The sequence below is a fragment of the Choristoneura fumiferana genome, chromosome 29 (genome assembly GCF_025370935.1).
Source record: "Choristoneura fumiferana chromosome 29, NRCan_CFum_1, whole genome shotgun sequence".
NCBI lineage: Eukaryota > Metazoa > Arthropoda > Insecta > Lepidoptera > Tortricidae > Choristoneura > Choristoneura fumiferana.
In genome coordinates this window covers 7,872,155-7,884,986 of record NC_133500.1, presented here as the reverse complement: position 1 = coordinate 7,884,986, position 12,832 = coordinate 7,872,155, and the positions used below count along the sequence as shown (strand labels likewise).

General features: G+C 41.1%; 1 protein-coding gene across 1 annotated transcript in view; it reads right to left on the bottom strand.

Annotated features, from left to right (window-relative positions):
- The window catches only part of RyR (Ryanodine receptor), a 206,817-nt gene that overhangs the window by 63,363 nt on the left and 130,622 nt on the right, over positions 1 to 12,832 (bottom strand). The window contains 15 exon segments of the mRNA XM_074109940.1: positions 165 to 327; positions 1,401 to 1,549; positions 2,306 to 2,454; positions 3,716 to 3,845; positions 4,622 to 4,753; positions 4,887 to 5,081; positions 6,057 to 6,204; positions 6,594 to 6,808; positions 8,253 to 8,370; positions 9,573 to 9,620; positions 10,077 to 10,259; positions 10,493 to 10,617; positions 10,744 to 10,833; positions 11,414 to 11,547; positions 12,006 to 12,109. Of these exon segments, the coding sequence (XP_073966041.1) occupies positions 165 to 327; positions 1,401 to 1,549; positions 2,306 to 2,454; positions 3,716 to 3,845; positions 4,622 to 4,753; positions 4,887 to 5,081; positions 6,057 to 6,204; positions 6,594 to 6,808; positions 8,253 to 8,370; positions 9,573 to 9,620; positions 10,077 to 10,259; positions 10,493 to 10,617; positions 10,744 to 10,833; positions 11,414 to 11,547; positions 12,006 to 12,109 (2,083 nt within the window).

The window sequence follows — 12,832 nt, the reverse complement described above, 5'->3', positions numbered from 1 at the left end:
ATTACTTAATTTTTTCGTAATGGCTACGGAACCCTATTTTGGGCGTGTCAGACACGCTCTTGGCCGGTTTTCTTTATTCTTAGTGTTAATTTGTTCTATAAAAAGTACGCGAGGACTCACGATAAATGCGCGGTATAGCATGGCTTTAGTATGGCTGTTCTTACCCTCAAAGCTACAGTAGTATACTCGGAGAGCCGCGACACATCGACAGTCAGTTTCCGCAGCAGTTTGAGCAACATCGAAGGCTGCATAGCGGATGTAAGCGCCACTAAGAAATCTGATACGGCTTCGCGCTGTCCTTTCGTCAGCATGCGGTTCTTTGACAACCTGTAAACAAACTAGACAGGTTTAAAACTTAAAGAAAGAATGAAAATACATTTATTCACAACACAAGACACAACAATAGTATTAAGTACAAATAGAAAACACGTAGGAAAGTATGTGTCATTGCGGTTGTTAATCGGACACTGGCTCAGCATAATGCTGAAGCGTTAATAATAAACACCCCAGCGCTGATTTTCAGCCAGCACCGTTGGTGACCCTCGGACCGCTACAAAGATATACTACACAGTTTTGTTATTAACCAAACTACGGGAAAGAATCGTGATTTACGAGTATTTAGTACAAACGGGATCAAAAAAGTGGGAAGTTGGTGCGGTTTAAGCAGTCTTTCTGTCCTGTTTCCGGAGGCTGGGGTTTTTTCAACTTGCTATGACACTGGTGCTTTGCAAATGCCAATACGATACATTTATATTCTATGTTCGTAAGGCTCACGTCAAATACCATTATCATAATTTGAAACACATTATTAATCAAGAAAAGTTGTCATTTATTGCTTTCGCGTATGTACCTACTAAATTTAGTACGCTGGGCGTTACGAGGCTATGGATTTAGTTATTATAATACCGTAGCTAAGAAGTTATGCTAAATTCATAATTCTATTCGATTTCTAGGTAGCTGTACTCTTAATATTCGTACTTGCATATTGCGTTTCGCAGCTTGTAAAAGAAAATTAATACGGACAGAGATATGACCAGTTTTAAATAATTAGAAATTATCCACATAATACGCCAAATGGTTCCTTATTTAACTGGTGTATAATTTTGCTTTTATAAGTTTTAGAGAGGACAAAGTGAAAAAGCGGTTTCATTAAAAATTCTACTTCAAATTAGTGTAATCGATTCCACTCTCGATTAAACTAATGAAACAACTTTCAGGTTTTCCTTTATTTATCTATCACCTTGTATAAGGTAAACGTACGAGTGCTTCTCACTGTCCCAATAGATGTCATCTTGAATCTTATGCCATTAGTAATGATGACAGCAGGGTGTCGTCTATTGGGCATCAGCGTATCGAGCACTCGGACGTTTATCTTACTATTTAATAGTGAATATACTCGCCTGTATACAGTGTGTAGCGTTGCATCCAACAGACTGGCGTAGTTCTCCGCTTCGTTGTAGAAGTTAGCGTGCTTGATGAGCAGCGGCAGGATGGAGTTGCCGATGTAGCGGTTCATTGACAGCGCCATGTCAGATTCGCAGCCGTCGTTCTACGAAACACAATCAGAAAAACTAGTGTATGCCGGCAACATCGTACGTTTAAACCAGGAATGTAACGGATGTGGTTTTATCGGAACCGAAAGCAGAACCAAATGTTTTCAATTTAGTTTATCGGAACCAGAAACGGAAACGGAATCGGACCCGAAAACGGAACCGGAACCAGAATTGGAGCCTGAGTGATAGGTAGATGAGGGTCTATTGTGTAATGTTTCTGACACTCGCGATCACAATCTAATGACAGTTTTTGTATACAAACGTTTGTCAGAAACGTTACATAATTAGCCTTCTGTTTGTTTTTGATGTACGCCGCTCATGTCCAGTCGCCGCGGTAAGCATTGACATCCGATATAACTTTCGTTAAAATAACGGTACCGGAACCGAAACGGGTGTTTAATATCAAACGGAAGTTAAGACTTAACGGAAACGGAATCGGAGCTCCGTAACGTCCTTGGTTTGAACCATTAGAATTTAGAACCGAACCGAACAGAACCGAGAAAAGAAGGATTTTACCAAATCCCCATGGAATTCCCGAAAATTAGGTCGTATTTTTCATCGACGTTGCATTAAAAACAACCGTGCCAAATTCCATGAATTTAAACCCAGCGGTTTAGATTTCGAAATTTTATCCTGATTCCGTGGCAATATCGGGATATAAAGGAGCCGTCATTTAATTACGGATTCCACGAAGTTGAAAGCCATCATCATCCTAATGTTGATTATTCTTTTTTTTTAAATTCAATCCTTACCCTATCCAGCATGGTGGCAGCCCGCAAGTCAGGCAGGAAAGCTTCTTCCAGCAGCCTGTAGAACAGCTCCTGGGTCTCAATTCCGTACACACGCTCCAGAAATAGCACCACGCTCTGCTTGTGTCCTGGGATTAGGCCTGATGGCATATCTACAGGGAAAAAAATACAGTTGAATCCGGTTATAACGACGGCCAAGGGACCGGTGTTTTTACGTCGTACTAACCGGACGCCGTACTAAACGAGCGGATATACTTTCATAGTGGCTCAAAATAAAACCAAACATATGCCTATATTATGTACTTACGTCGCTAAAAACAGATGGTTGTTACATGCGAAGTCGTACTAAGCGGACTACACTGTAGTTAAAAAAAAAACTGAAAAGAAAACGGGTGACACTCTTTGAAGCTCATGTTAGTTTCTATGGGCGTATACACGAAAAGCAGGGTCAGTATTACCATGCCGGTATTATCCGGGCCAGGAAAGAGTGTCACCCAAAAAGAGAGTTATTTTTAATATCTGTGGTTTATTTCCAAGTTTTCGATAAATTGCAATGTTTCATTTGAGACTTTTTATGTTTTTACTCGTATGATAAAATTGAGGTTTAGGTATCCTTAAATCGTCGAAAAGCGTTTCACCGAATATCAGTTCAAAGTCAACGTTTCCCATATTTTCATTTCATGGACTATTCATTTCATGGAACGAATGAATCAAGTATTTTTAAATCACCGATTATTAAATTGTAGCATAATTGTTTCATAATTTTTGTTTATTCTACAGAACTTCATGTCGTAATTTCTTATTTCAAATTCAAGAACTATTCATCACTAGGCCTTAAAAACTCACTTAACCCTTAAAAAGGTAGAGGTGATTTACCGACCACATGCACTGCTTTGGAAATTCAACCTTATTGCTTTTACAAAACGTCACAATATTCATTGCAATTATTGCAAATACGACTAGCTTTAAAAATATACTACAGGTATAGGTATGTATTCGACGGCTGCTTTTGATTATATAGTAGTATGTTCCAATTAATGGAGCCTTACTCGTCCATCCATCCATCCCAGCCTTTATACGTCCCACTGCTGGGCACAGGCCTCCTCTCAGAACAAGAGGGCTTGGGCCATAGTTCCCACGCGGGCCCAGTGCGGATTGAAAACTTCACACGCACCATTGAATTGCTTCGCAGGTTTAAGCAGGTTTCCTCATGATGTTTTCTTTCACCGCAAAGCTCTTGGTAAATTTCAAATGTAATTCCGCACATGAATTTCGAAAAACTCAGAGGTGCGAGCCGGGGTTTGAACTCGTGTTAAGGGTTAATAACAGTAATTTATCTTTTGCTACAGCGGCTACGTTTATGAGGTCGAAAGCGACCTCACTCAAAACAGGGGTATTTAACCAGTCCCTCACCAGACTTGGGCCTCTCCTCCCCTGCCGCGGGGTTGTTGAGCGTGAACCTCAGACTCAGCACACCCTGTAAGTCTTCCAACGGCACCAGTGACCGCAAGATGGCACGCGCGCGGAGCGACTCGTTCTTGCCCTGTTAAAAAACAACATGGCTTGCACTTAAATAATTATAGACTGTTTCATAAACCTTTGCCCGCGTCTTTGACCATACAGAAATTTATGAAAATTGATCCTTGCCCTTATCTCTGACACTAATGTTTTTTTTGAGATACCGCCTTTTGTTTTAAGATGGCAATATGGTAGAATGAGGGCTATCGCGTATGAATTCGCCGTTAGAGGCGCTAGTGTAGCGTGAGGTCTCCGAAATGTCAAATCTCATAGTTTTTGGGTGAGCTACGCGGGTAAATTTATAATTAGAATAATGTTGTGAATATTTTGCGTTACCTGAAATTAATTATGGCAATTATGCGTTACGGGGCAATGAATGTCTGTGTTTTGAGACAGTTTTATCTTTCGGAAACTTTTGTCCTCCCTTTTTTTCCGAACAAAACGGGACTACGCAACACTGTGGTTGCTCGATATTTTTATGGTACGGTTTTAAGGTGTATTATGATTTTAATCTAAACTTTGTTTTCACGCCCGTAATAACAGACTTTGAAAGCCACACTTAAAAACCTCACGCAACAGTGGCGCCATCTAGAAAGACAAAAAACGATAGCCCTCATTGTGTAAATTTCAGTTAGAAGAAGGGCTCTGGTAAGTATACTGGACATTCGTATGGACTCGTACTTAGCCAGTTAGGTGGATACAGGCTCAGCATAGTTTAGAGTCAAGATGGATATTTATTGTGTTAGCTATGTTTAGTATTTTGTAGCTTCTTGCAGGTATAAAGTTGGACTTTGTACTAACCAGAGCGATAACTCCAGCGTCGGGCGCGCAACGCCCCAGCAAGTCAACGAGCGTGCAGTAGAAATTCAAGATGGCCGCGCCCGTGTCTATGTAGTCTTCGTCTTCATCTGACTCAGGTAGTGGGTGGCTGAACTGTTGACAAAAGAGCTATCTTAAACAACTATACACTTTATTTTATAACATAATATTTGCCCGAGAATAAAAAATACCGAATAACGATTCGCTGTTGTTTTTTTGTCACGGTTCATATGATGACGAAACTCACAGTGGTATCTCCCTCCTGCTCTATCTCCCTCAGTTTCCGTCTATCGGCGATGCGCTCGCTCATCTTGTTGGCGTCTACGATGGCTTTCAGCAGCCCCTCCCCCTCGCCCCGCAGCGCCGGTCCGAGGCACTCCGGCCGACGGATGAGCAATCGGATCACTAGATTAGCGTTCTCTTCTACGCTTTCGCCGTTAACCTGGTGTGAAAGGGATAGGAAGTTAATATATTAAACAAAGAGACGTGATTTGAGTGAAATATAAAAAGAAATAAAGAATAAGAAAGCAATACATTTATTCACAACACAGGCAATAGACAACACTACACAAGACACAACAATATTATTAAATATGATTTTTTAATTCGAAAACTTTGCATCAGCACCATCTCTCTAAAACAATGTCTGTCAATGCTTGTATTTTCATAATAATCCACTGAAAAGTGGATCAAAACACGAAGAAAGGGATCGTTGAAAGTAAACATTTCCTCAAATTTAACGCGAACGAAGAATCGGGTTAACGCTAGTTTCCCATAAAAGCACTTCAAAAAGAGTAGAGGTGGTTCCAACTTGTCGGATGTCGGGCCCGGATTTTAATCGGATGTTCCAGTGGCAGAACATTTTATTTATTTATTTAAGGAGAACCAACATCTAAAAACACAATTATGTATTAGGAATAGCAGCATAGAGCCAATTACAGGATCCGCTTAACTTAAACGAGATGTCGCGCACCATATCAAACGACTATGAAGCTAATTTAGTAAATAAATAAATAATAAAAAAAAAGCACTAGTTTGACCTACCGCCTCTCAAAAAGGGTTGTGGGTTCAAACCCGGCTCGCACTGAGTTTTTCCAAATTCATGTGCGGAATTACATTTGGATTTACACGAGCTTTGCGGTGAAGGAAAACATCGTGAGGAAACCTGCACAAACCTGCGAGCAATTCAATGGTGCGTGTGAAGTTCCCAATCCGCACTGGGCCCGCGTGGGACTATAGCAAGCTCTTGTTCTGACAGGAGGCCTGTCCAGCAGTGGGACGTATATAGGCTGGGATGATGATGATGACACTTGCCAGACCCGATTTTCTATAGAAATAACTGTCATTCGGCACGAAACGGATCTGGCACCCGACAAGTAGGAACGGGCTCTAATGAAGATAAAGTTTGATGTCTCACCCAAACGCAGAACCTTAGGAAGTCCAGGTACCGCTCTCCCTCCACTGGATCCCAGCCGAGGTCGGGGTACCCTTTCTCCACGAGCTCCGAGTTGCTCTGCAGGCCGCACCGGGATAGATAGATGGCTATCTTCTCCAGATAGTGCTCTCTGTGAACCGAATTGAAGGTGTACTTAATAAAGGTTAATTTGGTTTCAACCAGTCAAATTTTTGAGTTATGAACATTAAACTTTATGTTATTGACATAAAGTTAATGTTCAAAAGCCCAGTGTCCTTTATAAAGGACACTGGTCTTCACGAGGATAGTTACAAAATTAAACATGTACCAGGATGGCAACTTTTCATAATCACATTCGCTTTTTATTTTATAATGAAATATGTTTCCGTACCTATGTAAGTTTTATCTTCTATTTATGTTCATTTACTTTGTCATGCTTGTGTAGATAGATAGTCAAGTGAATTATATAAATTTAAACTAAATATATGACTGAGCTCAGAAAATTCTGACCTCTGTTACTGTACTATTCTAAGACCTTACCTTAGAGCCAAAGCCAGCTCAGTATTCTCCATCAAACTGGAATAAGCCACATCGAGGGGCGTCGAGCCTCTTAGAGAAGGCCGCGATAGCAGGATGTTAGAGTTCTCCAGGAGGAAGTCAAAGTGGTCGAACATGGCCTTCTGGTTCTGGCGGCCCGTGCGGCAGAAGTAGCAGAGGAAACGGCAGCAGGCTACCACCATCTCGTGAGATGTATCCTGAGAAAGAGGTGCGATTAAACAGGCTGGTAATGTTCATAATATAATAACCCCGACCGCGCAGAATTCGTTTATCACTATCCCACGGGAACTAATCAATTTTCCGGAATAAAGACTATGCTATATCCAATGTCCCGGGGAAGGACATTGGATAGTTTTTATCCCTGAAAATTGCATAGTTCCCGCAGGATAACGATAAATGAATACTACGCGGACGAAGTCGCTGGCAACAACTAATTGATATACCGTGTGTAGCCTATAACAGGGGCAAATAATTAAAACGTAGATCATCATCACCATCATCCCAGCCTATATACGTCCCACTGCTGGGCACAGGCCTCCTCTCAGAACAAGAGGGCTTGGGCCATAGTTCCTACGCGGACCCAGTGCGGATTGGGAACTTCACACGCACCATTGAATTGCTTTGCAGGTTTGTGCAGGTTTCCTCACGATGTTTTCCTTCACCGCTTCACCGCAAAGCTCGTGGTAAATTTCAAATGTAATTCCGCACATGAATTTCGAAAAACTCAAAAGTGCGAGCCGGGGTTTGAACCCACGACCCTCTGTTTGAGAGGCGTTAGGTCAAACGACTAGGCCACCACGGCTCTTTTCGAAAACGTAGATCGTATTCGTCAAACTCAACAACATTAAATGGTTTATTGAATCAGGTGTTACTTTGCGGAGGTCCATATCAATGAGGTCCATATGAATGATCTAATTTCAGCAATGGTAGTTAATAAAACATGCCTTGACAGTAAATAAATAAAAATCAAGGTAGTTTTGAAGGACGGTTTAAAAAATTAATTAATAATTTGTGGGTAGTTTTGTTTTGTTTCATAAAACGTATGTGGGTACTTGGGGAGTTACAGTGACAAGTTAAAACGGTGGTTGTGGTTCGTTAGTCTAACAACTGGTAGCATGGTGTACGGTTGTGTCACTCTGAAGATGAGCTCTGGTTGAGTTCGAAACGCGTCAGTGTAGTGTGGTGGTGGTGATAGATGGGTTTGTGTGATTTGTGTGTGTTCTTACAGTGTGGAGGTGGAGGAACTGCATGAACACGCATATTTTGCATAAGCTTAGCTATCGTATGGTAGCGGGTGAGCAAGGAAATTATTTTAGTTCATCAACAACATTACTTCAGCGACTTTTAAAAATAAATCGTTTTTAATTTTTATTACACTTTAAAGTTTATTCGAAGAAGCAATGTAAAGCAAAATGATAGTTGTAGCGGAACAGGCGACGTCAGTTGTGTTCTAGGATGGCGTACATTGAATTTACGATTAAGTTTGTTAGAAAAAAACAAAAGTTAAGTTTTGATTTTAATTAAGTGGGACCATGATGATTCAATTACCAGTGATCTATAGAGCCTCTGTTTTTAATATTATCTCCGGTTCTGGGCCACACATTGTATAAGGGTAAAATGAGTATGTATAAAATGCCTTACCTTCTCCTTGTCTTCGGCAGTGGGCGGCGAGGCGGGCGCGGCGTCAGATTGCGCCTGCGCGCGCCGCCCCAGTGTATTCATCATCACCGCCATCACATTCTCGTGCACGCGGAGCACCCTGGACATAATCATCATTGTCATTGTCATTATGACAAAAGGTCTTTTTTACAAAAAAACTGACATGTGATTGACCCAAACACCCGGTGAAAAATGCATATGAGGCCAAAAACGTATCTTACTGGTTCTGTAACAGCCTATTCACTCTAGCCTAAAAGAGCGCTGTTATATCGATGTGGAAATACCGACGATGGACGCGAATTCCACTTCTCAGCAGTTCACATATTTCAAAACTAAAAACCAAAAGTAATTCAAAATTAATTCTAGATGGAGAAGAAATTGTTTGCCTTATAGAATCTACGAGAGGATCGTGGGTTTGATCCTGTGGGTTCTCCTGGGGTTCTGAATTTTTTGGAGCCTATATGCGTAATTCACCACGAGCTTTACTATGAAGAAAAACGGAGCTAGAAAATCTGCATAAACTGTTATACTACGGCCGTTACAGACGTGCGAACTGAGTCGTAAATCATTTTAAAGGTACCTCTCGCCTCTAGGCCTTATGGGATTGCCCTAGTGATGTGTGTAGTGTGACGCTAGGGCAGTCCCATAAGGCGTGTGAGTGCGAGCGAGAGGTACCTTTAAAATGATTTATGACTCAGTCGCACGTTTTTAATGGCCATTATAGCGAAGTCATTCAATAGAGAATTGGAATTGGGGGGACGATTGTTACTCGCGTTCGCATGAGAAACCCACCACAACCCTGCACGTGTCCCATGGGTGGTGCTAAACGAGTGACAAACATTAAGGCGATATACAAATAGGCAAAGATGGCGATAGATATGTTTATAATACACTAGGCTCGTATGGGAGCTACATCACAAGCCCTCGCGTATTGAAAGGAGGTTTATATCCAGCAAAAGGACGTGTAATGTAGTCCTGAGATTGTGATGATGATGAAATCTAGGCTGGTTAGTACTAAATTTAACGGGTCCATATCGACTGGTGGAAAATTGTTAGTCATAATGTAATGTTTCTCATAATTTAATGTTTGTCATAACTCTTTTTTTCTCTGAAAAAATTATTTTCAGAATTGTTATAAAACGAACCTAACCCATAGAGTACTACAGGATAACAGTTTAAAAATGTATGTAAAATGTATGGTTTCATCGGAAAAAAAAAATATTAACAATAATTATGACAAACATTATGAGTATTATGACTTATAAAATTATAGCAGTCGAAGGGATCCCAAATTTAACTTACCGAATCAAATCTGGATGCTGGAAGAACGTGTGGTTATTGACAAGTTTCCTGTAAAGTAATAATACCTAAGATAAGCACCAAAAATACTTTTTACTTTTAATAACATGACCAAATTACGAAAGTTGAAAAACCCCAGATATTGTCATTTCGAAGTTCAATATCTCAAAAACGGCTGAATTGATTTTCATCAAGCAGCTAAAAACTACCACAAGAAAACTTGCTTTGACATAAAAAAAACCACATCGTGATTGGTCCATCCGAACGAAAGCTACGGTGCCACAGACAGACGGATAGACAGATATTGACGTCAAACTTATATAACACCTCTTACTTTGTGTCGGAGGTCTAAATAAATAAAATTGACACTAAAATTCAACCTAAAATGTAAATTAAATGGTTTATTTGTGGAATATGAAATACTACGAGTAAACTAGCCCTTCTTAGTTCCCGTAAACAAAAGGATGTCTCCATGTGAATTGGCTGCAAGGTCTAGGGTCTACTCACCAGAGCCTCTTCCTCATCAGCTCCTCTTCCTCCTGGCTCATCTGGACCGGCAGAAGCGCTCTGATCTGACTGAGCCCCACCCACATCTCCGCCACGTCCAGCTTGGTCTTCGCATTGATGACGTAAGTCTTCTCCAGGGCTCGGATGAGCTCTCCGACCGAGTCATATTGGCGGACCAGGAGGCTGGGGGAAAAGGTTTTTTGATGATACAAGGTGTCTTACACATGATCTTATGGGACGTGTTGAGTTCAAAAACATCACCTTAGAAGGAAAAGTGGGAACTTAAGAGCTACGCTCTTGTTGGTGGAGTAACTGCCACTCCGCACGGTCTTCGGCCGGCTGTTTGAGTTACTGATACAATTTGGTTAATGTACTAGTTCGTATAGCGTAGAAATGAATTAAGTTCTCCAGCTCACCTGAACATCTCTCGCACCAGCTTCGGTGTTTCTATCTGCGACTCCTCAGCCCAGGACACGATGGTTTGGATCAGCACCTTCCGGAACTTCTCCTCTGGAGACTTGCGCGGCGGTTCTTCGATAGGCTGCAATTAAAAAAAAATCAAGCGGAGACCAAGAAAATTTTAACCACAATTGTGATGTACTACGCCTAAAAACCTACATAGGTAATACGTTGGTATTACGACGAAGACGAAAGATGAAGGACATACCTTAGGATCCTCTTCCAGTTCCTTGACGGTATTGATGATTGTGTATATCTTGCCAATGGCGCCGGGCTTCGCTTCGGGTTCAGTAGATTCCTGTTAAATATACGAGTAAAAGTTTCATGTAAATCCGTTGAGCCGTTATTGCGTGATTGAGTAACAAACATTCAAACCTCCAAACATCTTCACAAACTTTCACATTTATAATATTAGTAGGATAGGATGAGGTGCTTTATATTAGATTGCCTCCATCTAATATAAAGCACCTCCAGTCGGCAAAAATCCATTACGGACGACAGGGAAGGCAGGGCCCAGACATGCCACTCTCACCAGCTAAAAAACCTTGCTGCAGGTCCCCAACTCCCTGGAACTTACTACGGGGAGGAGATCGTTGGAGGGATTGGTTATCTATCCACATAGTCTTTTCAGCGATTTGCTGGAAAGCCGGGAGGAGCATGCATTCTCCCGCTAGGCTCTAGGCTCGGGTTAGCCTTTTTTGTTGATCCCCGTTGGTTTCTTACTTGACCGACCCTAGCGCTTTTCAGTACAATTTAAGGTCAGGGATTTGGAGATGGGAGACTTTCTGACGTATGCACAATAAAGAGTTCACGTACATGTACGAATATCTTTCTGTTCCTTTCTTGCTTATCTTTCCCTTATCTCCCGTTCCTCTCACCTCAGCTTCTGGCTCCTGCAGCGCACTAAGCGACACATGCGTCATCAGCGCTTCGTGGAACTCGTTCATGCGGGAGATCAGGTCCTCGCCGCACGGACAGTTGTCCTTGTCTTCCTCTTCCATGTGCTTGAAGCCTGAAAGGGACGTCAGTATGCTTAAAATGCTGAAAATATAGTTACTAAAGTGTGAAAGTGTGGGATTGACGTTTCCAACTATCACGTGTTAGGTTTAATGAAATAAACCCGGACAATTCACGTCTTAAATCGAGTTTAGCTCGACATGTTTCGGGTAATTACAACAAATTAACAATTATTAAGTTAATTGGGGTTTATTCCATTAAATATAAGTGAGTCTCACGGTAGTTTCATGCTCACTTCGGCTGAATGTAAATGCGGCCATTTGAATACCTATTCAAATAATTGAAGTTTAAGACAAATGAAATTGACGAGTGAACAGTGAATAGAGACGTATTTAAAGTTGTCTACCAAGAGCCAAAATATCGTGTAGTTAAACGATTTCAGTCAGTTCTCTGCGCAATCTCTCTCGCTCTCCCACCTTCGGACAAATAAACCATAAAGTGGTTGTAACTTACTGAGAATGGCGTTCATCTGTTCTCTCGGAGGACAACGGAACTCCCTGGTCTTTTTAGCTGCCACAGCGCTTGGTAGATCCGACTGCTTGATCTCCTGGTATCGTCTAAAAATATACGATGAGGGTGGAAAGATGAGGAATATTTTTGCGAGCGTTCTGAAGAACCATAATACCAAATCACCGGAGCTAAATTTAGCACAAACTTTCCTTGAAGGTCATAGAGGTGCAAGATGAGATTTTTTGAACTTCCCATAACATGGGAAGCCAGTCTTTTTAGAGTTTTCTAAGAGGGCAAAGCCTCGGGAATGAGTTGTCATACATTATATTTCCTTTGATATTGTATTAACGTCTGACATCGATATCGGATCCGATTACGTATAAATGCTTATAGAACGTATTCTAATTAATTACACACGCGACCTTATGATAGCTATCAAAGTCAAAGTCAAAATATTCAATTTAGGCAAAAACAAGCACTTACGAATGTCAAAAAAAAACTACCACCGGTTCAGAAAAACCTCTGTTGAGAAGAATCCGGCAAGAAACTCAACGAGGTATATTTTATTATGTCTTTGCAACAAACATGTCAAGCATCTGATAGCAAGATGAACCTAGAAAGAAACGGTTGTGTTGCTCTGAGTATGAACTCTGGTTAACTTTGATTCGTTAGTAATATGGTGGTGATGATAATTGTTTGGGTTGGGACAATACCGCGTAAAAGCATTTTCCATCAGGTATAATTTATTAATTTTCACTGTCAGAATAGTACTAAGTAGTACTAACATTGTACTTACAGCGGAGGAGCTGCACGAATACACTTGTGGTATA